Raw genomic sequence first — 24,717 nt, 5'->3', positions numbered from 1 at the left:
CCATTTATTTATTTAAATCATTGCAAATTCATGAAAAAAACAATGTAAATGTGAACACATTAAACATTTAAATCACCTTTTTTAAGACAAACATTTAAAATAATACAAAGCACATGGAGTTATTATATGGAAAACAATCAATGTCTAAATTGACATGCACGACTGAAATTGTCTTTATACTGTATATAAAGTGTCCATATTTGTCTGCGTTACTAAGATATTAACATCAAACCCAATGTACACACAGAAAAAGTGTCTGAATTGCTGGAGGGAAAAAAACTAACAATTTTCATTTTTGTCCACATTAGCGTTGTTAAAAAGTAATCTTTAAAAATAAAAAAGTTAATATAAAATGCTTAATGTCTGAACTGACAAGCAAGACTGAAACTGTTTTAATAATGTGCATATGTGTCTGTGTGACTAAAAAGCAACATCGAAACCCAACACTGCAAATCTGCAGTCTTGTATGGAAGATGTCCATTAAAAGTCCTGTTGGCAAAAATAAAAGATGTTCATTAGATAATGATGAAGATTATTATTATACACACAAGTTATTTTACACTAATAGAATTTTAAAAGACAGTTTACCCAAAAATGAAATTTATTTTATTAATAACTCTCCCTTATGCCATTCCGAAGCTGTAAGTCTTCAGAACGCAAATTAAGATATTTTTGATGAAATCTGAGAGCTTTCTCACCCAGCACAGAGAGCAACTACCACGGCCTAGAAAGAAATGTAGTGAGGACATTGTTAAAATAGTCCATGTGTCATCAGTGGTTTATTTCTTACTACCCTTCTGTGCCTTGGCAATTGCGTTGCTGTCTGTGCAGTGTAGGAAAACTCTCAGATGTCATAAAAAATATCTTGATTTTTAATAATTAAGTAATAAAGAACTTTCCTTTTTTGTGAACCATCCCTAAGTAAATATCTAAAATATCTTACATTTGCATGTTTAAGTTTACATCTTATCAGTGTTAGATTACCAGTATGTTATACACTCATTTTTCATTTTATTAGGTAGACCTAGCTAAACCTAAGCTGTTTAATTTAGTCCTGCAATGCCTTATAAGATAAAATGTTCAGATTAGTTGAAACTAAAATGTTTAAAGGTGCCGAATACTGTAAAAGCACAAAATACATCCTTCCACACTACCATAAAATTGTATCACCTTCACTCCAGTCTATTTATTTACAGTGTGTGCATGATACTTTTGCATTACACCTTTGATCACCAGTTACTTTGGCGGAATCCAGCTACGATTCAGGACAGGCCACTTCACCACCGAGTGGCAAAACTTGGAAAAAGGGATCGTAACTGGCTGTACAATCTCCCCCATCCTCTTCATCATGGGAATGAACCTCATAATAACAGCTGCTGGGAAGGAAGCCCGAGGCCCAAAAAATGCAATCGGGCATCCGACAACCCCCAATAAAAGGTTATATGGACGACCTTACTGTGACGACCACAACCCATGTGGAGGCGAGGTGGATACTAACTGTTCTGGACCGCATGGTAACATGGGCCAGAATGAGGTTTAAGCCAAAGAAATCCAGGTATATGGTGATCAGGAAAGGTAAACTGACAAATAGAGTCATGCTACATGTGCAAGGGGAGGAGATTCCATCGATAAAGGAAAATCCAATTAAGTGCCTCGGGAAGTGGTTCGATGATTCACTTACCGACAGGAATAACATCAGCAGTACAGAGAAGCAGACAGAGGAATGGCTGAGGAGGATCGAAAAATCAGGGCTCCCGGGGAAGTTCAAATCATGGCTTTACCAACATGGTTTGCTGCCAAGACTCATGTGGCCGCTGACGGTGTATGAAGTTCCCATGACAAGCGTCGAAAGAGTGGAGAGAAAGATTAACAAGTACCTCCGGAGGTGGCTGGGAATTCCTCCAAGTTTCACTTCAGTAGGCCTTTACATAAGATCAGGGCAGCTCCAACTTCCTCTGTCATCCGTGGTTGAGGAATTTAAGGTAGCAAAGTGCAGAGTCATAATGACATACAGAGACTCCCAGGATGAACAAGTCAGGCAGGCAGGTATCCTTACAAGATCAGGACGCAAATGGGCAGCTGACTCATCTGTTGCACAAGCTGAAAGTATGCTGAAGCTACGTGACATCATGGGAACGCCATGCATAGGAAGACAGGGTCTTGGAACTTCCCATATCCAGCAATGGGGGAAGGCTGGATTAAAGGATAGAAGGGCCATGATCCAGGCGGAGGTACGGAACCTGGAAGAGGAAGAACGAAGGGCAAGGGCAGTGGAACTAGCATCCCAGGGAGCATGGACCAAGTGGGACCTTCCCAAGAGGAAGATCACATGGGGAGATCTGTGGAAACTGGAACCTTTCCGTATCTCATTCTTGTTAAGATCGGTGTATGACACACTCCCAACTCCGACAAACTTGCACAAGTGGGGCTTAAGAGAGGATCCACTGTGCAAGCTTTGTGGGGAGAAGGGTACCATGGCACACATCCTGTCAGGGTGTAAGACAGCACTGGCCCAAGGTAGATACAGGTGGCGCCATGACAAGGTGCTCATGACACTTGCCAACACCCTGGAGCAGGAGAGACGCAAGAAACACCAACCACATGGGAGAGTAATACCATCGATTAAGTTTGTAAGCTCGGGTCAAAAGCCACCAACTACAGTAATAATGAGAACTAATCTGCTGCAAAAGGCCCAATCATGGGAAATGAAAGTAGACCTGAAGGAAAGATTGCAGTTTCCCCCGGTTGTCCAGACAACCCTGAGGCCAGATGCAGTACTGTGGTCTGAAGAGGCAAAAAAGATCATCATCATCGAACTTACAGTCCCATGGGAAGAGGGTTGTGAGCAAGCATTTGAGAGAAAGAGCGCCAAATACCAGGATCTCTTGCAGGACTGTAGGGAGAAAGGTTGGCAGGCATGGCTATTCCCAGTTGAGGTCGGCTGTAGAGGATTTTCTGCCCAGTCAGTATGGAGGATGCTTACAGCCATTGGGGTGATGGGAAGGGAGAGAAAGATGACTATCCGCAGGATGGGGGAGGCTGCAGAGAGGGCTTCTTGCTGGTTATGGAGCAGGAGAGAAGAGTTTAGCTGAAAGCCAGGGGGAGTAGATGGGCAGTGATTTGGCCACCACTGCTGACCCACCAATGTTGAGGGTGATGTGGTTTAGGGTTGAAACACCCAATGATCATTGGATACCGCCTGATGACATCAACTCCTCCTGGCTAAGGCTACATTCACCAAGGTGAATGAAGGAGAAGCATCTTTAGATGTAATTAATATCATGAATCTCTGGGCAACCAGTGACTTCCAGGAAAGGCTGGATGGCAACCGAGGAAGTTCGGTGACTCTGGAGAGACAGATGACTTCCAGGAAAGACTGGCGTGGGTGCATTAGGTTAGCAACCTCATGCACAGCACTCGCAAGAGGGCACCAACTCAAGCTACGGAAAGTTATATGAAGCAATACCCCCAGAGTCGCCCGAGAGGGGGGGAGGATGAGCGACTCAGCAGGACAGACATAACGGTAACGGCTAGGACAATGGATCCACAGATAATGAGAAGGCTCACTCAAACAACGTTAACTGGGGAAGTTACGGAAGTTAAGTGTCATTGCGGAAAGGTCTGCAAGAACACAAAAGGCCTTAAAATACATCAAGGCAGGACCAAATGTGGAAAGAAGGGGTCACAAATGCAGCGCACAGTAGTAACTGGTGAGACGCAGGAGAGCTCCAGGCAGGAAGAACCTCACAGTCCGGGAGATCTCTCAGCACCTGTGTCACCCCAAGACCACAAGACAGACTCTTCTAATACCTCCCCAGAAAGCCAAACCCACCCTGCGAAGGAGCGAATTAAATGGCCCAAGATGGGCGACAACAAGGAATGGGACCAACTAGACCAAGATCTCGATAAAGTGCTAGAAGTTACACTAGTAGGGACAGCTGAGCAGAAAGTCAACACTCTCACAACAATAACGTACAATCTGGCAAGGGAGCGGTTCGGACTGGAGGATAAGAAGGAGAACATCAGGGCTGTACACCAACCAAATAGAAGAGAAAGGGAAATCCACCACTTAAGGAAAGAAATTAAGGTGCTTAATAAGCAGTTCAAAAGATCCATGGTTTGTGAAAGAGAAGGCATCAAGGACCTGACGAGTCAACTCCGAGAACGTCTCTGCAGTCTCCGAAGAGCAGAAAGCACTCGTAAAAGAAGGAAGGATAGGGAGAACAAAAGATCTCAGTTCACCAAAGACCCCTTCCGATTCACCAGAACACTGCTAGGGGAAGTAAAGTCTGGAAGGCTGACCAGCACCAGAGAAGTCGTGGAGACATTTTTGAGAGAAACCCACAATGACATCTTCAGAAACCAGGTCCTCGATGCCAACCCAAATATCAACAGTGTTGATATACCTGCAAAGGAGCTTAACATTAGCAAACCATCCTGGAAGGAAATCCAAGAGGTGGTGAAGAAGGCCAGGTCGGGTTCTGCCCCTGGCCCAAGCGGCATACCCTATAAGGTGTATAAGAAGTGCCCAATGCTCCTCCGGAGGCTATGGAAGCTGTTCCAGAGGATTTGGAAGAAGGGCATCATTCCATTGTGTTGGAAAAGGGCAGAAGGCTGCTTCATACCAAAAGAAGAGAACTCCTCAACCATAGACCAATTTAGAACAATCTCACTGTTAAGTGTAGAATGTAAGATTTTCTTCTCTGTACTGGCTAAGAGGATGACCTCATATATGACTGAAAATGGATATATCGACACTGCTATCCAGAAAGGGGGGATCCCGGGCTTCTCTGGATGTCTGGAACATGCTGGAGTTCTCAGTCAGATGATCCAGGAGACCAAGGCCAGCAAAGGCAATCTGACCGTTGTTTGGCTGGACCTGGCTAATGCGTATGGATCAATCCCTCACGCCCTCATCCATGCAGCACTAGACCATTACCTCATACCTCAGCACATCAAGGGAATGATCACCAGTTACTTTGGCGGAATCCAGCTACGATTCAGGACAGGCCACTTCACCACCGAGTGGCAAAACTTGGAAAAAGGGATCGTAACTGGCTGTACAATCTCCCCCATCCTCTTCATCATGGGAATGAACCTCATAATAACAGCTGCTGGGAAGGAAGCCCGAGGCCCAAAAATGCAATCGGGCATCCGACAACCCCCAATAAAAGGTTATATGGACGACCTTACTGTGACGACCACAACCCATGTGGAGGCGAGGTGGATACTAACTGTTCTGGACCGCATGGTAACATGGGCCAGAATGAGGTTTAAGCCAAAGAAATCCAGGTATATGGTGATCAGGAAAGGTAAACTGACAAATAGAGTCATGCTACATGTGCAAGGGGAAGAGATTCCATCGATAAAGGAAAATCCAATTAAGTGCCTCGGGAAGTGGTTCGATGATTCACTTACCGACAGGAATAACATCAGCGGTACAGAGAAGCAGACAGAGGAATGGCTGAGGAGGATCGAAAAATCAGGGCTCCCGGGGAAGTTCAAAGCATGGCTTTACCAACATGGTTTGCTGCCAAGACTCATGTGGCCGCTGACGGTGTATGAAGTTCCCATGACAAGCGTCGAAAGAGTGGAGAGAAAGATTAACAAGTACCTCCGGAGGTGGCTGGGAATTCCTCCAAGTTTCACTTCAGTAGGCCTTTACATAAGATCAGGGCAGCTCCAACTTCCTCTGTCATCCGTGGTTGAGGAATTTAAGGTAGCAAAGTGCAGAGTCATAATGACATACAGAGACTCCCAGGATGAACAAGTCAGGCAGGCAGGTATCCTTACAAGATCAGGACGCAAATGGGCAGCTGACTCATCTGTTGCACAAGCTGAAAGTATGCTGAAGCTACGTGACATTATGGGAACGCCATGCATAGGAAGACAGGGTCTTGGAACTTCCCATATCCAGCAATGGGGGAAGGCTGGATTAAAGGATAGAAGGGCTATGATCCAGGCGGAGGTACGGAACCTGGAAGAGGAAGAACGAAGGGCAAGGGCAGTGGAACTAGCATCCCAGGGAGCATGGACCAAGTGGGACCTACCCAAGAGGAAGATCACATGGGGAGATCTGTGGAAACTGGAACCTTTCCGTATCTCATTCTTGTTAAGATCGGTGTATGACACACTCCCAACTCCGACAAACTTGCACAAGTGGGGCTTAAGAGAGGATCCACTGTGTAAGCTTTGTGGGGAGAAGGGTACCATGGCACACATCCTGTCAGGGTGTAAGACAGCACTGGCCCAAGGTAGATACAGGTGGGGCCATGACAAGGTGCTCATGACACTTGCCAACACCCTGGAGCAGGAGAGACGCAAGAAACACCAACCACATGGGAGAGTAATACCATCGATTAAGTTTGTAAGCTCGGGTCAAAAGCCACCAACTACAGTAATAATGAGAACTAATCTGCTGCAAAAGGCCCAATCATGGGAAATGAAAGTAGACCTGAAGGAAAGATTGCAGTTTCCCCCGGTTGTCCAGACAACCCTGAGGCCAGATGCAGTACTGTGGTCTGAAGAGGCAAAAAAGATCATCATCATCGAACTTACAGTCCCATGGGAAGAGGGTTGTGAGCAAGCATTTGAGAGAAAGAGCGCCAAATACCAGGATCTCTTGCAGGACTGTAGGGAGAAAGGTTGGCAGGCATGGCTATTCCCAGTTGAGGTCGGCTGTAGAGGATTCCCTGCCCAGTCAGTATGGAGGATGCTTACAGCCATTGGGGTGATGGGAAGGGAGAGAAAGATGACTGTCCGCAGGATGGGGGAGGCTGCAGAGAGGGCTTCTTGCTGGTTATGGAGCAGGAGAGAAGAGTTTAGCTGAAAGCCAGGGGGAGTAGATGGGCAGTGATTTGGCCACCACTGCTGACCAACCAATGTTGAGGGTGTTGTGGTTTAGGGTTGAAACACCCAATGATCATTGGATACCGCCTGATGACATCAACTCCTCCTGGCTAAGGCTACATTCACCAAGGTGAATGAAGGAGAAGCATCTTTAGATGTAATTAATATAATATTATTATTCTAATCATATTTTTTTGCAAGCACATTTTGCCAACCACATCAATCTTAATTACTATTAATTTTGTATTTAATCAAGTCTAAATTATAAGATTCATTAATTATTAATTATAAATGATTGTAGTAATTAAAATGTAGTTTGGAATTAGTAAAAGTGTTTTGGGAAAAAATATGACCAGAATATCAACGTGTCTATTAATTATGCATGCACTGTAAATGTTTCAATAAAAACATTGTAACCTTTGTGATGGGTGATTTATGGAAGGAGAGATTAGACTGCATTTGTTTTATTTAGGTATTCCCACCTACTGAAAAGCCTATATCAAGTTCTTCCACTCAAACTCGGTAAATTGGCTAAAGAAGGATGACACTCTATTGTTGATGACTGTTATCTTTCTCTTAACTACTTTTCCTGTTTTGCGGCTCAATCTAGTTGTCGCTGTGCATTTGGTTCCATCCTCTGGATTAATCCGCATATGAACTGTCATATCCAGTAGATTTACTCTACTCTAATCACTGCACTATGGCCACATGGTCTGCTTACACTGTGTTATGATGATATGGGCCATGGTTTGGTGACTGTGTAGGTGCTGTACCCATATATTAATGTATAGGGGTTATTACACAGAACAAAAACTGATGTTAAAACTTATTTTGTGTTGTATCCAGCGATGCAGATTTTTTAATGAGATTTTGAATTTTAGCACAAATAATTTCTGCTGCAACACCATTACAAAAAAACTTCTTAAAATAGTTTACAAAGATAAATAAAACCCTCTATATGGCTAGCTACAAAGAAGGGAAAAAAACATATATTTGTAATTCGACTAGCAACTACACATGTGAAATAAAATTTGAATTAACAGTGATATATTGAGAAATAAAGAGATGTACTTACCGTTGTAGGAGTTCCAGTGTCGCACAGGCAAGCTCCTGGTGTTAAAAACATAGAAGCAGCCAAAGAATACAGATAAGGCATCTGCAAATCCCACGTGTTCGTCCAAAACATAGACCACCTTTCCCTCAATGCTCACCATCCACTTCACTGAAGAAAGAAATGTGTTCCCTAAAAAATAAGTACAAATTACTTTTTTAAAAAGGCATAACCAAATGAAAAACCTTTCACTAAAAAGGCTTATCCACTTATATTTTTGTCTTGTTTTTTGTCAAAGTATCAAAAATTCTCAAGTCAAGATGCATTTACTGTACTAGACAAGCAAAATTACTTTTTAAAGATATTTACCCCGCTCTAGTAAATGCATATTGACTTGAGAGTTTTTTTTTTTATATTTTGACTGCAAAAAAAGGCTTATCTTACTTAGTATTTTGCCTTGTTTTTAATCTTCTCAAAATTATAGGCAAGCCTTTTCTTACCAGGCATTATCAGTCTCGGAGTGGCAGGCAAGCTTTTTTCTTCCTTAATGGATGCTTTTGTTGCAGTTGGCTTTAAAACACACAAAAAGACAACATGCTTAAAATACAGCCTAAACAAATAACAAAAAATGTTTTATGTAATTCACAAGTCTATTTGCCTACTTAGATCAGCTAAAATGAAGATGGAGTCCTCTTTCTCCAGGAAGCCTCTCTGGGGCCAGCAGACTGAAATATGGCTACCATATTTTTTTGTTTTTCCTTCAAAGAGTCGACTGTCTCTCCTTCTGGGAGACATTTTGGCTGCCAATTTGTGCACCGTACTGTTTTGGTGGTAGAGACATCACTAGTTTTTGGCATTGTCTTTGGTCTCCGTATTCGGTCACTTACATTGTTGCGGTTGACGTGTTCAACTCTTATTTTAAGTTGATTAACAAGTGAAAAGTAAACCACACTCAACTGTTCACCTTCCTTAGTTTTGTCTGCAAACGTCAAAGGATATGTTGACACAATCCTTTTCCTTTTCGCTCTCTCTATACAGGCAGCCCTGTTGGGATTTGTACAATGTTTCTGCATGGCAGCTACCACAGTTCTCACCATGGCTCTTCTGTCTGCTGGGATAGCCCTCTGTCTGCTTAACAGTGCCTGTGAGAGTGAAGCAGGTATCTTGTCCCAAGGAATCCCGAACTGGCTGATCCATGAATTTTGTGTTCTTGTCAAAGACAGTCCAGGAGAGCGGGTTTGTGTCTGAGGAGGTGTTAAGTTAGCATGCCCATCTGTCAGTCTTGGATCCACGGATGACAAGGATATTGTCTGTTCATTTCTGTCCACACTAACATTCAGTTCTTTAAAGAGAAAGAATCGATTATCAGATATCTACAAGTTAATTCTATTCCCTGTATGTACAGTTTAAACATAAGGGAATCTAAGATGGCTTTATTAGTGATTCTTACATATTTTTTTAAACAATGTAAGAGAAGTAAATATTTTTCATACTGTTAAGCTTTGAGAAAAATATAATTTAGCATGCAATCAATTTAGCGACTTTACATTGTTAAACCAGTACTTTAAGTCAGTTTTTCTCTAGTCAAGTCATGGGGTCCCACCTACTGGAATGTTTTAGACATCTTACTAAAGCCTGTCACTTGATGCAACTCTTCCACTTTCAAATGTGTTTAATAGGCAAACATCTAAAAGATTTGGGAGGTGGGTCCCATGGACTCGAATTAAGAGACACTGGTTTAAAATCAATGTGAAAACTGTTAGAAACCTCTAAAAAATTTGTGTCTCAGGCTTTATCTACAGAGATGCCTCATAAAATATTTTACATGGCTTTTTTTTCATACCTTTTTGTTTGAAGGCCTGGATGACTTTACGGCATTGTATTGGCGTTAAATAATTCTGGAAGTCATCTCTCTCAATAAAGGCAGGATCCTCTTCCTTCGTGACTCCAACAACTGAAGACTGATGTTCAATAATGAGCATCAGCCATTCATACTCCAATTCAGGTAGCACTCTCTGAATTTCCTGAATGCATTCAACATCCAGACTAATGTGTCACCAGTATGCTTTAAAACAACAACAAGGCCTTTGGTGTACTTGGTACCTTTATAAGTCACTGCAGAAACCTCTGAGGTTTTGTGTTTGTCAATATCAACTGTCTTTAACAATTTCTGTATATTCCTGTTGTATGACCGTTCATCAACTTCATTTGCTTCACCAGCGACCTGGATAGTGGGTGGGAATAACTGACCACAGCTTAGGTAGGACTGAAGAAGCTGATGTCATACCGCTAAGGTTTTACATAAGTGTAAAAAATTGTGTAAAAAAAAAGTTTTCTGGCACACTTTTTGAAATAAGAGTGCTTGCTTTCGAACCTCAGCGTCCATAAGCGTATCAGTGGCCCAAATTTAAGGATAAGGTTAGGATAATGTACCCAATAGTGATGTTTTGGTTTGAGAGGGTGGTCAGGGAACATGCTGTTACGTAAATACACATGTTCCTCTAATAAAACTTTCAGATAGGCAACCTCATTCTGATGAATTTTTGGAGCACATATTAATTCAGCTATTTCCCTTAGTTTAAGGCACAACTGCCAAACCTCACTCTCAATAGTGTGTTTGATCCACCTACCAACATAAACTGGTAAGAGCCATAAGAGGCACCAATTTCGTGTAGCTGAACCACTGAGCTTTTTAGCTTTTTCCTTAATCTCACAAGGTTTGTTGTGCGAGTCACTACCCAGAAGTTTTGTCTGTGAAATTACCTGATTTACCTGGTCATAAGTAAAATGTTTTTCAGCCTTTACCAAATGCTCAATATAGAGGGCCAAATCATTTGCCACTACCCCCTCAAATAAATCATGCCCAAGGCATGGAGGAAGGCCGCTGCAGACATGAAAAGACTTCAGTGAATTGAAACTTGAATCGGATTTGATACCATCTATTAAATTCTGGTCAGACGTCAATTGTTGAACACTGTCGTTTTAATTTGCAAGTGTTCGTGGGATGCCAAATACCAGTGGTGATTTGGAAAATGTCTCTCTGTCAATTAAACAGTACCTACAAAAGTTTTTGCTACTGCTAAAGTTTTCTGAAAATCCACCAACAGTGTGGGAACCAAGATTATCACCACATATGGCAATCAGTGTTGCCTTAAAGTAGTTTCCATCGTCCAGCTGAAAGCCTGTATCTTCTAAATCTTAAAGGTCAGCAATGAGATGGGAAAATACCTTGTCCTGACCAAAATATTTAAAATCCTGCTCTCTGCAGAGCAAAACAAGTTGGGCTGGGTCAACAGTGGATCGATTATGTGGTAATATTTCCCCGAGTGTCATGTAGACAGCCATGATTTGGTGTTTTTTTTTTTTTTTACCAGAGCCTATAGGGTTAGTCACTTCAAAGGGATCCTGGTACAAATCACTAACGAAGAAGATGATGCTACCTGTCAAATAGCATTTTGTTTAAAGTTTTAGCCATCATTTACATCACTTAAAACCATATCACTATGTACATCAAGTTTCCTTTACAGGAACATACTGACAATATCGTTCCTTCCCACTGGTGTCTGTACCTAGGTACATCTGAGCAGGTGCAACATAATCAAAATTCTCTTTGAAATATGTTTTCTATCTCAAGACACCTTCATTGCAAAGAGATAAAAGATCTTCTTGTTCAAGTTCTTTAACAATTTTCTGTATTTCATTCTCAGTAATGTTTAGCTCTAGCAATTTCTCTTCATTTTCTCCGGCGTTCTTCAGTTTGTGAAGCTTGTCTGCAGAATCGTTGTCGTTGAGCACAATCACACGCTCAGATTCGACGATAGCATCACTAGAGACGGGGGGGGGGTGACTAGAAACAGGTAGAGGCTAGAGACACAGAGGCTAGAGCCACAGGCTAGAGCCGCAGGAAGGCTAGAGGGGCTAGAGAGACAGAGAGAGGATAGCGAGACAGAAAGAGGCTAGCGGGACAGAAAGAGGCTAGCGAGAAAGAAAGAGGCTGGCGAGGTGGAATGAGGCTAGGGAGACAGAATGAGGCTAGGGAGACAGAAAGAGGCTAGGGAGACACAGAGGGACTTGGGATGTAAATGTAAAATGTAAATCTAAATGTAACACAACTAGTGCCTTGGGACATGTTTCTAGGTTAAGGTACAAGCTAAATCAAGAAAACCAATATAAAACAAACCAAAATATAAATAAATACTTGGGCCGATGGGTGTTCGTCTACCTAGATGACATACTAATATATTCCCATAACATCAAGGAACACATCCAACATCTTCGGGCGGTTCTTAAGAGATTGCTCGCTCACCAACTGTACTGTAAGCTGGAAAAATGTGCCTTCCACAAGCACTCCACCACGTTCCTGTGTTTTGTCATCTCGCCCCAGGGTGTGGCCATGGTTCCACAGAAGATCGAAGCTGTGCGTCACTGGCCCCTACCCAGGACCCTCAAACAGCTTCAACGGTTTATGGGGTTTGCGAATTTCTATCGTCTCTTTATCCGGGTCTACAGTACAGTTGCAGCACCATTAACTGCATTGACCAGGCCCTCGCCTCACCCGTTTCGACTCACACCCGCCGCCATCTCCTCTTTTCAAGAACTGTGTCACCGTTTCACCACCGCTCCTATCCTTCTCCACCCAGACGCCAATGAACCTTTTGTTGTGGAGGTGGACGCATCAGATGTGGGCGCCAGCGCCATTCTCTCCCAACGAGGTCCAGACCAAAAACTACACCTGTGTGGTTTCTTCTCCAAGAGATTCAACCCCACTTAGCAGCGATACAGGGTAGGGGACCACGAACTGCTGGGCATAAAGTGGGCCTTGGAGGAATGGCGTCACTGGCTCCAGGGCGCCAGTGAGCCGTTCATTGTCTGGACTGACCACCAGAACCTCATCACTATCAGGAACTTAAGGCAGCTCAATCCATGACAGGCACGGTGGGCCCTCTTTTTTGAACAGTACGACTTCCATCTGTCGTACCGCCCAGGGTCCAAGAACACCAAGGCCGACGCACCATCAAGGCAGTACGACGAAGACCTTCCTCGGGCGGATCCCATGCCTGTCATCTCCTCCTCCCAGATCATTGCACCCCTTCAATGGAACCTGGAGACAATGGTCCGCCAGGCACAGGCTGCAGAGACCGGACCGGCAGGCGTGCCGCCTGGACGACTTTACGTATCCCAGAACGTAAGATTGGACGTCCTCCAATGGGGCCACTCCTCATCGGTCGCCGGACACCAAGGGACCTGGAGGACCTTCTCATTCATCAGTCGGGCGTTCTGGTGGCCCTCCATGAGAAGGGACGTCACTGAGTTCGTTCAGGCGTGCCCGGTGTGCGCCAGGGCCAAGGACATAAATCAACCATCCCCTGGAGAGCTCCAAGCACTTCCCGTTCCTCGACGGCCCTGGACACACATCGCCCTGGATTTCATCACAGGCCTGCCGATTTCGGAAGGGAAAAACACCATACTCACCATTGTTGACCGGTTCTCCAAGGCAGTGCACCTGGTGGCCCTCAGCGGACTCCAATCAGCCAAAACCACCGCTGAACTAACACTGGAACACGTAGTCCGCCTGCATGGGTTCCCCAAAGACATCGTCTCGGACAGGGAGCCCCAGTTCACCCCAGGGGCCGGTCCTGGACAGGGGGGTACTGTCATGCACACTCAAGACACGACCGGCACTAGGACCCGGAAGTAATAAAAGGAGTAAACAAACCACAGTACAACGCTCAGTCATTGAGTTGCCCGATGTTGTCTCGGTTGCGTTCATCAAACTGTGAGTACTCACTTTCTTGGCTTTGCTTTCTTACTGAGTGTGTGTTTATAGGACGCGGGTTAGATTGTGTCTTTCCCTTACTCCCTAATCGTGAGAGTCCTTAAACTAAACAGCGTGATTATCCTGCCTATTCGTGTCACTCCGCGTTTGGGTTTACCATTCACTTTAGCTAACTGCTAAAGCTACGTTTTCTGGTCATCTCAGGTTAGTTCTTGACAATTTCTATCCCTCACAACTTTACTACTCTTATCTTTCTACTGTACCAAAGTACAGCTCTTCTTATCATTTTCCCTTTACTTTTTGGGATCGATTCTAATGCTGCTTCTAATATTACAGCACACCCTTTTTAATTAAAGATGTCAATATCTTCCTTTGGATCAATTTCTCCCATTTTTCCTCGCACATTTCCTCAAATTTATCCCAATTTGCTTTTTCAAAAATCCATTTTCCTCCTCTTTGATTTACTGATCTAACTGTCTCAACATCCAATGTTATAATTATTGGGTAGTGATCGCTTCCAATACTAGATTCCCCCCAAACTTCCCAGTTACACTTACTAGCCAAGTTATTTGAAACTTGAATATAGTTTTATATTTAAATCTTTACTAAAATGCTTGAACTCCTGACCATTTGCTGTCAGAGATCTTGCATTCCACTGAATTATTGTTATCATCAGTTTCCTTTTTGCCTCTTCTTGAGCTGGCATTGGGTTGAGTAACTTGGGCTTTGTTGCTGCAATAAACTCCAGCTTTCTTCATCCAGATCAACCAATTGCTGAGTCTTGTTTTTAGATACTAGTATAATTTGAGTTACAGCTTATGTTTGAGCCCTGTAGTGTGACAGGCATCAACAGTGAAAGATAAAGATCTCCCACATATACTGTACCAAGCAGGTGCTACGGATCATTAAATTCATATGTAGGTTGAAGTACAGTCATTACCTGAAAACAAAACAGCTACAGCTGTATGTAGGGGTTTAAAACTGGATGAGGAAGTTGTGTAAGGCAGTTTCATGTCACAGGTCATACACCATGGCAAAACTGAGCAGAGCAAAAAAATACAATATATACAATAATGCATCAGCAAGGGTGCCTCTTTGATTGGACAGCTCCACATGCAAACAAAACAAAGCAAATTTGGGGGAGTTTCAGCACTTTGGACAGCTCTAAGCTGTGTACAGGGGAGGGGCCTAATTCACCAGGCCTGGACAGGGATGCTCATCTACTGTCTCAAAGTCATTCACGCTCTATAAAAGGTTGGTTTCCCATGTTCACTGACTCTGGGAATTCTGGAAAGACTTCACCAGGTAGAAAGCAGCAACCAAGCCACCTTCTGTTTTGCTCGGCTTGCCAGCTTGCCTTGCCTGGCCACGACCGCATGGACTCTCAATGTACTACACCAGAAAGTGTGTCTAATTATCAACTATACTGAGGAAACTAAGCTAGGTTTGTTTTTGTTGGAACTTTGTCTGTGTTTTAAACTGCTACACTGCAGTTTGCGAGAATGTGAACTGTAACCAAACCCCCAATGAATCACAGAAGAGTTTCTGGTGCACCTCTTGAAAACAAGCATCCAACAGCAGGCGCTGTTGGAGCAGCTCACCCACAGACTATAAGCAAGAGTGGCCAAGCTGTTGTAGTTCCAACATTGTGGAGCAAGGATGTCCTTCTGCCAGTCCCATGCAGAGAAGGTCAACATCTGCCGCATGATGCCGTCAAGGCATATCTCTGTACGTTTGAGAAAAAGGAAGGCTGGCCCTGTTAAGTGTAAAGCAGATTCTGATTCCTCTGTTCACTGTTGAGGCACAGCATGTATATTTCTCCATTTTTAACAATGATGATGCCCAAAATTATGACATACTTAAAGCAGGAATCGCCCACTGCTCCAGGGGTCCATCTAGTCAGCTGAGTGCACGGCGTTCGCCAGAGGTTCCAGAGCAACACACAAGGGTAAATCCCTCTGATTTTAGGTCATGGCCCGGGCTGTTTCCAGCAAAAAAAAAGTAACCCATAGAAGAAGCGCTTCTTTAACCAATAGAGGCGGTGAAGGACGGTACCTGCGAACCCCGCATGCCTTGTTCCATTTGAGCACATCAGGATGGACACTGTCAACTATACTGAGATGATGCTGCTTGTATTGTATTGCACATGGTAGCCCGTCTGGAGTTTGCCAAAAGGCACCTGAAGGACTCTCAGACCATGTGAAACAAAATTCTCAGGTCTGATGAGACTCTCTGGCCACTCTACCATATAGGCCTGATTGGTGGATTTCTGCAGAGATGGTTGTCCTTCTGACAAACTCCAGGCGGGCTGCCTTATACTAAGGAGTGGATTCTGTCTAGCCACCCTACCATATCGCCCTGATTGGTGTGCTCTGACATGAACTGTCAACTGTGGGACCTTATATAGACAGGTGTGTGCCTTGCCAAATCATGTCCAATCAACTAAATTTCTCACAGGTGGACTCCAATTAAGCTGCAGAAACATCTCAACGATGATCAGGGGAAACAAGATGTGCCTGAGCTCAATTTTGCAAACGGTGTGAATACTTATGTACACATGCTTTCTCAATTTTTATTTTTATTTTTAATAAATTTGCAAAAATCTCAAGGAAATTTTTTTTATGTTGTCATTATGAGGTGTTGTGTGTAGAATTCTGAGGAAAAAAAATTATTTGATCCATTTTAGAATAAGGCTGTGACACAAAATGTGGAAAAAGTGATGCGCTGTGAATAATTTCCGGATGCACTGTGAGAAAAGAATGTTAACTCGCCTGAACGATGAAAATTTTTTTTGTAAACAACAAATTATATAGGCAGTGTTTTTTAAATTTGACAAACAGATATAGCTTAATATCTGTGGATTTTTCTAACGCTAATAGTTAAAATTTAAAAAAGTTTTTACCTTATTTGCTTGTGTGCAGCCCTGTTGATTTGATGTCAATTTGATGCTGATTTGGTCTTGATTTGGGGGGGAACTTAGATTTGAGCATAAAACCCCTAAAGTGGATTTATCAGTTCAGGTGGTATGTCAAAGAATACATGCTTGACGTTTACTCTTTTGAGTAAAAAAAAAAAGAGGGGGGGCGTTTCACTAAGCAAAAATAGTAACAGTACCATCTATATCAAATAGTGCAAATACTATTTTCATTTGTGACAATATCAGTATTGGTAGTGATACGACTGTTTGTGCACGTCTTATTTTACCAAGGTACCTAAATGTAAGTATATCTGGCCAGGGGTAGCTCAGAGGTTAAGGCATTGGACTACGGTTCGGAAGATCCCAGGTTCAAATCCCACAACCACCAAGTTGCCACCGTTGGGCTCTTGAGCAAGGCCCCTAACCCTCAACTGCTCAGATGTGTAATAAGATAAAAATGTAAGTCGCTCTGGATAAGAGTGTCGCCAAATGCCTAAATGTATTTTTTTTTTTTTAAACAGAAAGGTAGATGGCTTTGTGTGAATTTCATGTGTTAAGGAAACTGGACAGCTTTTAACTGTTTACAAGTTTGTATTTTATAATCCCCCATTTTTGACATTCTATTGAATTTTCTTTATGGCAAATTGTTACATATTTATTTTAAATACAGTGAGGGTATATGTGTGTACATGATGAATCTTCATTTATAAAACAGTAATACAATAATCATACAGTACATGCAACACAGTATAATCATGCACAAAATTCTTTAAAAACTTTATATAAAAAAAAGACTGAAAAAAGGAGCTGCCGTTAGTAAAATAATCAGTGATGTGTAATATTTGTAATTATTGCAGCTTGGTTTTTACTGGATATTATAAACTGATATGCTACAAATCAGTTTATGTATGCCTTTAAACATAATAGTTATATAAACAATACTACCTATTACAAAATATTACTATCACTTCACTTAATAAATTACATATATAAAAACTCTTTTTGAGAAAAACTGTATCTGAACCTTATTTTAATACAAGAAATTTGTTACAGATGTTGAATTTTATTATTAGTTAGACTGTTCTTATTTGTTGGGCTTCAGATTGTTGTAGATTTCATCCTCCCTGTAAAAATACATAAAAACATTACAGGCATTTGAATTGAGAAGAAAAATCAAAGGAACACATTTAGTGATGCCCACAAAACTCCATAAAATCAAAGCTCACAGAGATCTAACAAATAGAGCTGCAAGAAATGGTGAAAAAAAGAGAAAGGAAAAAAAGACAGAAAAGCAAGCAAGCAAGAAAGAAATTGAGATAGTTTGAACTCATATAACTGCCCCTGTTATTTTTCCAAAAGAATATAGGGGAAAGAACTCAGAGGCCGTAACACTATTGTGTTTATTTACATCACTTACTCAACAGCTCTTGGTTTGACGTGGCTCACTGTGGCGTATTCTACTTCCTCTTCATGTTTAACAGCCTTTGACAGTTGAACAGTTGAGTAGAGAGACACTTCATCTGTGGGGCATTGACTGAAATAAACAGTTGTGTACTGAACATTGTCCTGACCCTCTGAGAAGGCTGTGGGGTCAGAGGTCATGGCTGAGATGTTACCATATACAGGAGTAGAGTGATTCTGAGAAACAGAGAGAGAGAAAGAGAGAGAGGTTAAAGGGTCTTTACAATTCTTTTAAGTTATAAAACTTGTATCTACTTAAAATTTATTAAGGAACAAATGATATAGTTAAAAAACTGCCTGGAATTTTAACAGCTTATCACCTCGTTAAAACTCTTCTTGCTGTGCTCCTCACTCCTGGTACTGACCGCTGATGCGCTTCTCCTGTTGGAATGTGTGTAATAAAACAATCACGTCAACAGATACACTTGCATGTGAACAACTCGGTAAGCTAAATCTGTGCATCTGTGTTTTTAATTTTGTCTGCATTAACTGAAACCATATGGATGTTTGCTTTACAAGAGGTTTACTGAGGATTATAAGTGTAAACTTAATTGGTCATAATAATTATCTCTTGTGATGTATGTAAAAAAAACTTCTGACATAAATGTCATGTAAACATGGAAATCCATGAGAAATTCCATTTCACACTGTCACCCCAAATCCTGATTTATGATAGAACACAACTCTTTTCAGTTGACTGATATTTAATTTATTTTTAAATAATGCCTCCTAATATGTACTAACTGGGTTATGTGTATAGATGACTCATAGAAATCACCTTAAAGTAATGCAAATATAATTTTGGATTCTTACTTTATCCACAGAATCATAGCAATGAATATCAGAACCAGAACGACAGTGACTGCAGTAACTGCGTATTTCTCAGCTCTGTTATCTGTACAGTATGTGGGAATTTAACCAACAACAATCAGCATGTTAAATATGGAAGTCAAATATATGGTTATAATCAAGAAAATGTAATGTATGATCTCACCAAACACAAAAATGCTTGCTGGTGATAAGTGAGTACCTGCTGTATATGCCCATTCTGATGAATCGGATGATCCTAACTGATTTGTTGCTGTACAGTAGTAAAGTCCATCTGCTCCTAAGTCTAAAGTTAAATTATTGCCATTTCCAGTCGGTTTCACAACTCCCTCTGTTCTCCTGGTCCAGGTGTAATCGCTGATGGGATTTGAATCACTTTCGCACAACAGTGTGACGGAATCACCAGAAACAGATGGAACGGCAGTCACATTGGTTATTCGAGGAGCGTCTGATCAGAAGAGATGTTGATTAGATATTGAATGTAATAAATATAGACAAAAAAACTGGTACCTACATAAGACATCCAGTTCTGTTGGTGTGGAGTTGTGCTGTCCCAGCTGGTTGTGAGCGGTGCAGTAGTACAGTCCGCTGTGCTGGGAGCTGATGTTGCTGATGCTGTAATTCTGGCCTGTTGTCAGCAGTGTGTCTGCAGCTGCTCTCTGTTTAAACCAGGAGTAGGTGAGAACAGGAGGGTTTGCATCACTGCTACAGCTTAGAGTCACTGAATCCCCCTCCACTGTGTCTCCAGAGGGAAGAACCACGGCTCTGGTGTTTTTAGGGGAATCTAACAAGAAAATGATGAAGAAGTAAACATTTCTGAAATAGAAGTTTCAATTTGAATTTTTGGTTACCTAACATTACATGACCCCAAGGTCCACAACTGGGAATAGAGAAGTCGCTGGATAAATATACAGAATCGGTCAGATATGCCTCAATAAAAATATAACTTAACTGTAGTCTAACAGAAGCTGTAAGCAGTGAGATGATGACGGAGTGAGTGAAGTGTAAAGTGAGTTCTTACAGACAGCAGGAGAGCGAAGATCCTCATGTCCTTCTACAGCACAGGAGTAGCTGCCTGAATCCCCACTACTGATATACAGATACTCATCATTTCTGTTCTGATCAGTAACACGCTGTCCGTCCTTGTACCAGATGTAAATGGGATTGTTAGACAGAGTGCAGGTGGTTATACAGCTCAGCCAACCTGAGTCTAATACTGTAACCTTCAGATCTAAAAATAATAAAAATGTATTGAGATTGTGTTCAAATATGGAATTTTATTTGACCTAAACTTATTGTTTTCATATCATTATTACCTGTGACAGACAGAGACACTCCAGGTTCTCCAGTGTATTTTCCTTTATGGTCATCAGTGTAGAATCTGAATCTGTATGTTTGAGCGTCTCTCTCTGTCAGGTTAGTGATTCTCAGACTACAGTTATTCTGTGAGCTGTGTGTGTACTGCACTCGGCCCTGATACTCCTCATTCTCTCTCACATCCACAGGCTCACCATCAGCCTGATCTTTAATGAACCAGAACACTTTTGTGACCTTGTACTGACGAGGGAAGGTGTAATAACTATGTATGTCCACTGATGAGCCAATCAGAGAGCAGATACTCAAGGTGGAGTAAGTCACACTCCAGCAGCTCTTCTTTTTATCAACACCTGACATGCACAAAATTTATTAAAACTAAATTCCAAACCAAATTTTCTAAAAATGAATGAACGAATTAAATTAAGAAAGCATAATTTCATCATAAATCACTGCATATGAATTTAATGTTATTCAACAGAAGCTGGCAGTGAGATGAGTGAAGTGTAAAGTGAGTTCTTACAGACAGCAGGAGAGCGAAGATCCTCATGTCCTCCTACAGCACAGGAGTAGCTGTCCGCACCCATGTTTTTGGTATAGAGATGCTGATTATGGCTGACCCGATTAGAAAGAGGCTGTCCGTTCTTGTACCATATGTAAGAGACGGTGTTAGACAGAGTGCAGGTGGTGATACAGCTCAGCTCTTTGTAGTCATAATCCCAGTTTGAAACTGTTACCTTCAGATCTGAAAATGATATATTTTGTTATGTAGTATATTTATGATAGTGGTCTCGGACTTTTTGACCCCTTGTGGAACACACAGACACATATAGTGTATGTGTGTGTGTGTGTGTGTTACCTGTAACAGTCAGGTGAACTCCAATTGAGGCTGATATCCAGTGACTATTCTCTGTTTGAAATCTAAAGTTATAAACTCCAGAGTCACTCACTCTCACATTCCTCACCGTCAGCTCACAGTCAGACGTCACTGTGCTTACAGACACTCGTCCTGAGTATTGTGGATCTGTGCTCAGGTCTTGTGGTTTTCCTTTAGAGCTCTGGCTTCGATACCACTCTCTCTGTGTGACACTGGAGTGATCAGGTGTTGTAAATGTACAGGGGATTTTTACTGTAGATCCAGTAAGAACACAGAGACTCTGAGAGGAGAGAGTTACACTGTGCTGAGCCTGAACTCCTGAAACACACACACACACAGAGAGCACAAACCCAAACACATCCAAACTACTGCAATTAATATTTGCTAACTGATTTCACTCTCCTGAGAAAGCACAGACACGTTATTTTGGATGGTGTTTGTGGCCATTTTGATTTTTTTTTTGTTAAAGTGCATTCATGAGATCAAGCATAGATATTACAACAGGGAGGGATGTTCCAACTTTAAAGTAGGGATGTCTACTTAATTTTGGCCATATAGTGTATAAATATCGGACAACTGAGAAATCAGACAGTGTTTCATTTGACAAGTTTTACAGTTTTTGCCAATTGCTTACACACTAAAAGCGAATGCTTAGACCAAAGGCTCAATGCTTAATCTTCTTCTAGCACAGCATTAAACACAGTGTAACCATAGCTTAAACACATTTTTTATTTTTTTACAAATTTGTAAAAAACTTAAAAATGTGTTTAAGCTATGGTTACACTGTGTTTAACGTTTTTTTTTTACATTAGACACTTTGTCCAATACCAAAATCACCTGTTATCATTTGGAAAACACTGCTGCACACAAAGCAATGCTCAACTGGCAATTGCGGTCACTTACATACACACCTGAAAGCACTTGCACAAAAAACAGAACATCAATCTGATGTGAGTCTGAGCCTTAGGACTATAAATAGGCCCCAGGGAAGACATTTTGAGAACTATGCAAACATGGAGGCAACTAGAGTCAGAGGAGGACAAAGAGAGAGAGAGAGAGAGAGGAGTCGGACGTGGAAGAGGACGAGGACATAGACGAGGACCAGAGCGGAGACGTGTATCAGATGACATCAGGACCACTCTGGTGAACCATGTGATAAATCATGACCTGTCCATGAGGGAGGCTGGGCAAAGAGTCCAACCCAACTTCAGTAGGTACACAGTAGCATCGATAATAAGGACATTTCGACTGGAGAACAGGTATATCTTCAAGTTTATCCTCTAATTACTGTATGTGTCACTCATGTCCTCTTACAGCACAGGAGTAGTTTTCTGCACCCATGTTTTTGACATAGAGATTTGTGTCACATGATTCTGTATCATACAGTATTACAGTATGTAACTGTACCATACAAAAATGGGTAGTGCTGTAAAGTATATCTAAAGGAATACCATTGTGATGTTACAGTACTGTGTACAGTTTGAAGTTACAGTATGTGAAAAAGAACACGAACATCTTGTGGTGGCATTTTTCGACAGAATGGTTGGACCACCCCCTCAAGATGGAAGGGAGCAGCTCTTCACTCTACAACAAAAGCTTGCCATTACTGAAATGGTGCAAAAAAATAATGCAATCCGACTTGCAACAACGCATAATTGCAGATGGAAATGTATTTAGCAATATAAACAGGGTCAGCATTTCTACAAAAAGTTGCATCCTACAGAAACATAACTACAGAATGAAGCAGTTGTACAGGGTGCCATTTAAGAGGAACAGTGTCAGAATTAAAGATGTGGGAATGAAGGTTTATGCTGCCTGTAGCTTGTAGATTTTGTCTATACTGACCCAACCCAGCCCCTACGTGTGTGAAAATATAGACATTGTATGTGTTCTCAGTAATACTATTCAATATTTACAGACAGTTCTGGATTTTGATGCTGCTTAACTGCCACATGAGTTTATCTACGTGGATGAGGCAGGCTTCAATCTGGCCGTACCATAGTTGGACAAAGGGATGTTGTAAATGTCCCTGGCCAGCGTGGGGGAATATCACCTTGTGTGCTGCAATTAGTGTCCAAGGCGTCCTGCATCACCATGCCACACTAGGTCCCCACAATACTGAACAGATAATTAAATTTCTAGATGCACTTACTGTACATGCAGTTGTACAGGACGGACCAGAGCAGTCCATGTTTGTTATCATCTGGGATAAAGTCAGTTTCCACTGGGCAGCTTTGGTCCAAGATTGGTTCAACAACCAAAACCAGTTCACACTTTTATATCTGCCCTCTTACAGCCCCTTTCTAAATTAAACTGAGGAATTCTTTTCAGCATGTCGGTGGAAAGTATATGATCGGCAACCATACATCCACATGGCTCTTCTGCAAGCAATGGAAGAGGCATGCAGAGACATTGAGGTAGGATTGATACTGGGGTGCATTCGGCACACATGGCAATATTTTCCCCAATGCTGGCCTGCGAGGACATCGCCTGTGATGTCAATGAGGTCTTGTTGCCAGACCCAAATAGAAGACAGGATTCATAACCCCCCCACCCCCACTTTATTGTTTTGTTTTGGTTACTTTTTGTTGCTGAATTTCTGTAAGAATGTCTGTTTATGGTAAAAATTATTGTTTGATTACTGCAGAAAATACTTTTGGCTTTTACAGAGGAGCAAAATACAATTAAAAAATAGAAACATGAACAGTAAACCACAGTGTTTGTAAGAGTCCTAGCTCAAGATTAGGACAGTCCTTATGATTATAGTAGCTGTTAAATAATAATCTAACAGAGATCAACTGTCAATAGTCAGGCGCATTACATAAGACACAGGCTGGAACATAAAACTGCAAATACAAATTTAATACATGAAAAACAATAACTTTAACAAGCTTACCTGCCAGCAACATGAGAATCGCAGCTGCTAAACAGTTCCTTTTTCTAGCAATCATGGCTGCATTACCTCTAAATGACAGATAATAATTAGTGGGAATCACCCACACTTAGATTTATCCTTTGTTATCATATACTCTTACACAATGTAGAAATAACCCAACATAAGCAATGCAGACTAAAAATGACAATAATGGAAAGTTCCTATCTTACAGAAATGTAAGTTGTGAATAAAGCTGAAGTGCTAGGGAATTTAACATTACTTAATACTTAAGTATTATCAAATTAAATAAAGTACAATGCAAAAGAATATCAAAAACAAAAGCTTTATTTTTAAGTCAAACTAATGAGATAATTGTGTAATATGTGGATATGATAATAAAACGAGTTATACGTCACAAATAATAAGCGACTATGTAAAAAATAATAAGACAGCACTTTCCAAACTTGCAGTTCAGTATTTTAGGGCCACTGTACACCTGGACGTCTACTGTTTATGCAATAAAACAAGCATTATGCTTTCATTTTCACAATCCTTTAAAAATAAACTAGTTTGGCAGTATATCAGTTTAAACACATAAAAAAAAAAAAAAAAGTATACGATCATATAAAAAATACTTACTTTTCTTCCAGAGAGCTCTTGTCTGTTGTGATATTTTTGCTGAAATGGAAACTTGGATGAAAGCCACTAGTTTCCTTCCTTATTTTATAGTATAGTTAAAATGATTACTCAAGTTTCATAATAAATTAAC

The 24,717-nt window shown here is 41.5% G+C and overlaps 2 protein-coding genes and 1 long non-coding RNA gene across 3 annotated transcripts in view; all 3 read right to left on the bottom strand.

Annotated features, from left to right (window-relative positions):
• Positions 1–8,571: 8,571 nt before the first annotated feature.
• LOC128518708 (uncharacterized) lies at positions 8,572–12,481 on the bottom strand. The gene is made up of 3 exons (XM_053491950.1): positions 12,456–12,481; positions 11,539–11,747; positions 8,572–9,242 (listed from the first exon to the last, which is right to left on the bottom strand). Exons 1-3 carry the CDS (start codon positions 12,479–12,481, stop codon positions 8,572–8,574), a joined length of 906 nt encoding a protein of 301 aa, XP_053347925.1.
• A 5,696-nt stretch (positions 12,482–18,177) lies between these two features.
• LOC128518567 (uncharacterized) lies at positions 18,178–19,533 on the bottom strand. The gene is made up of 3 exons (XR_008357751.1): positions 19,085–19,533; positions 18,375–18,949; positions 18,178–18,231 (listed from the first exon to the last, which is right to left on the bottom strand). It is a non-coding gene; the product is annotated as an uncharacterized LOC128518567 (long non-coding RNA).
• A 296-nt stretch (positions 19,534–19,829) lies between these two features.
• The window catches only part of LOC128518707 (uncharacterized), a 48,556-nt gene continuing 43,668 nt past the window's right edge, over positions 19,830–24,717 (bottom strand). The window contains exons 6-9 of the mRNA XM_053491949.1: positions 21,056–21,391; positions 20,720–20,941; positions 20,199–20,549; positions 19,830–20,113 (exon numbers count right to left, since the gene is read on the bottom strand). Of these exons, the coding sequence (XP_053347924.1) occupies positions 19,830–20,113; positions 20,199–20,549; positions 20,720–20,941; positions 21,056–21,391 (1,193 nt within the window). The remainder of the gene's footprint in view (positions 20,114–20,198; positions 20,550–20,719; positions 20,942–21,055; positions 21,392–24,717) is intronic.

Source organism: Clarias gariepinus, chromosome 3, assembly GCF_024256425.1.
Source record: "Clarias gariepinus isolate MV-2021 ecotype Netherlands chromosome 3, CGAR_prim_01v2, whole genome shotgun sequence".
Classification (NCBI taxonomy): Eukaryota; Metazoa; Chordata; class Actinopteri; order Siluriformes; family Clariidae; genus Clarias; species Clarias gariepinus.
Note: the sequence above shows the minus strand (reverse complement) of the source record. Positions and strands in the feature narration are given on the sequence as shown.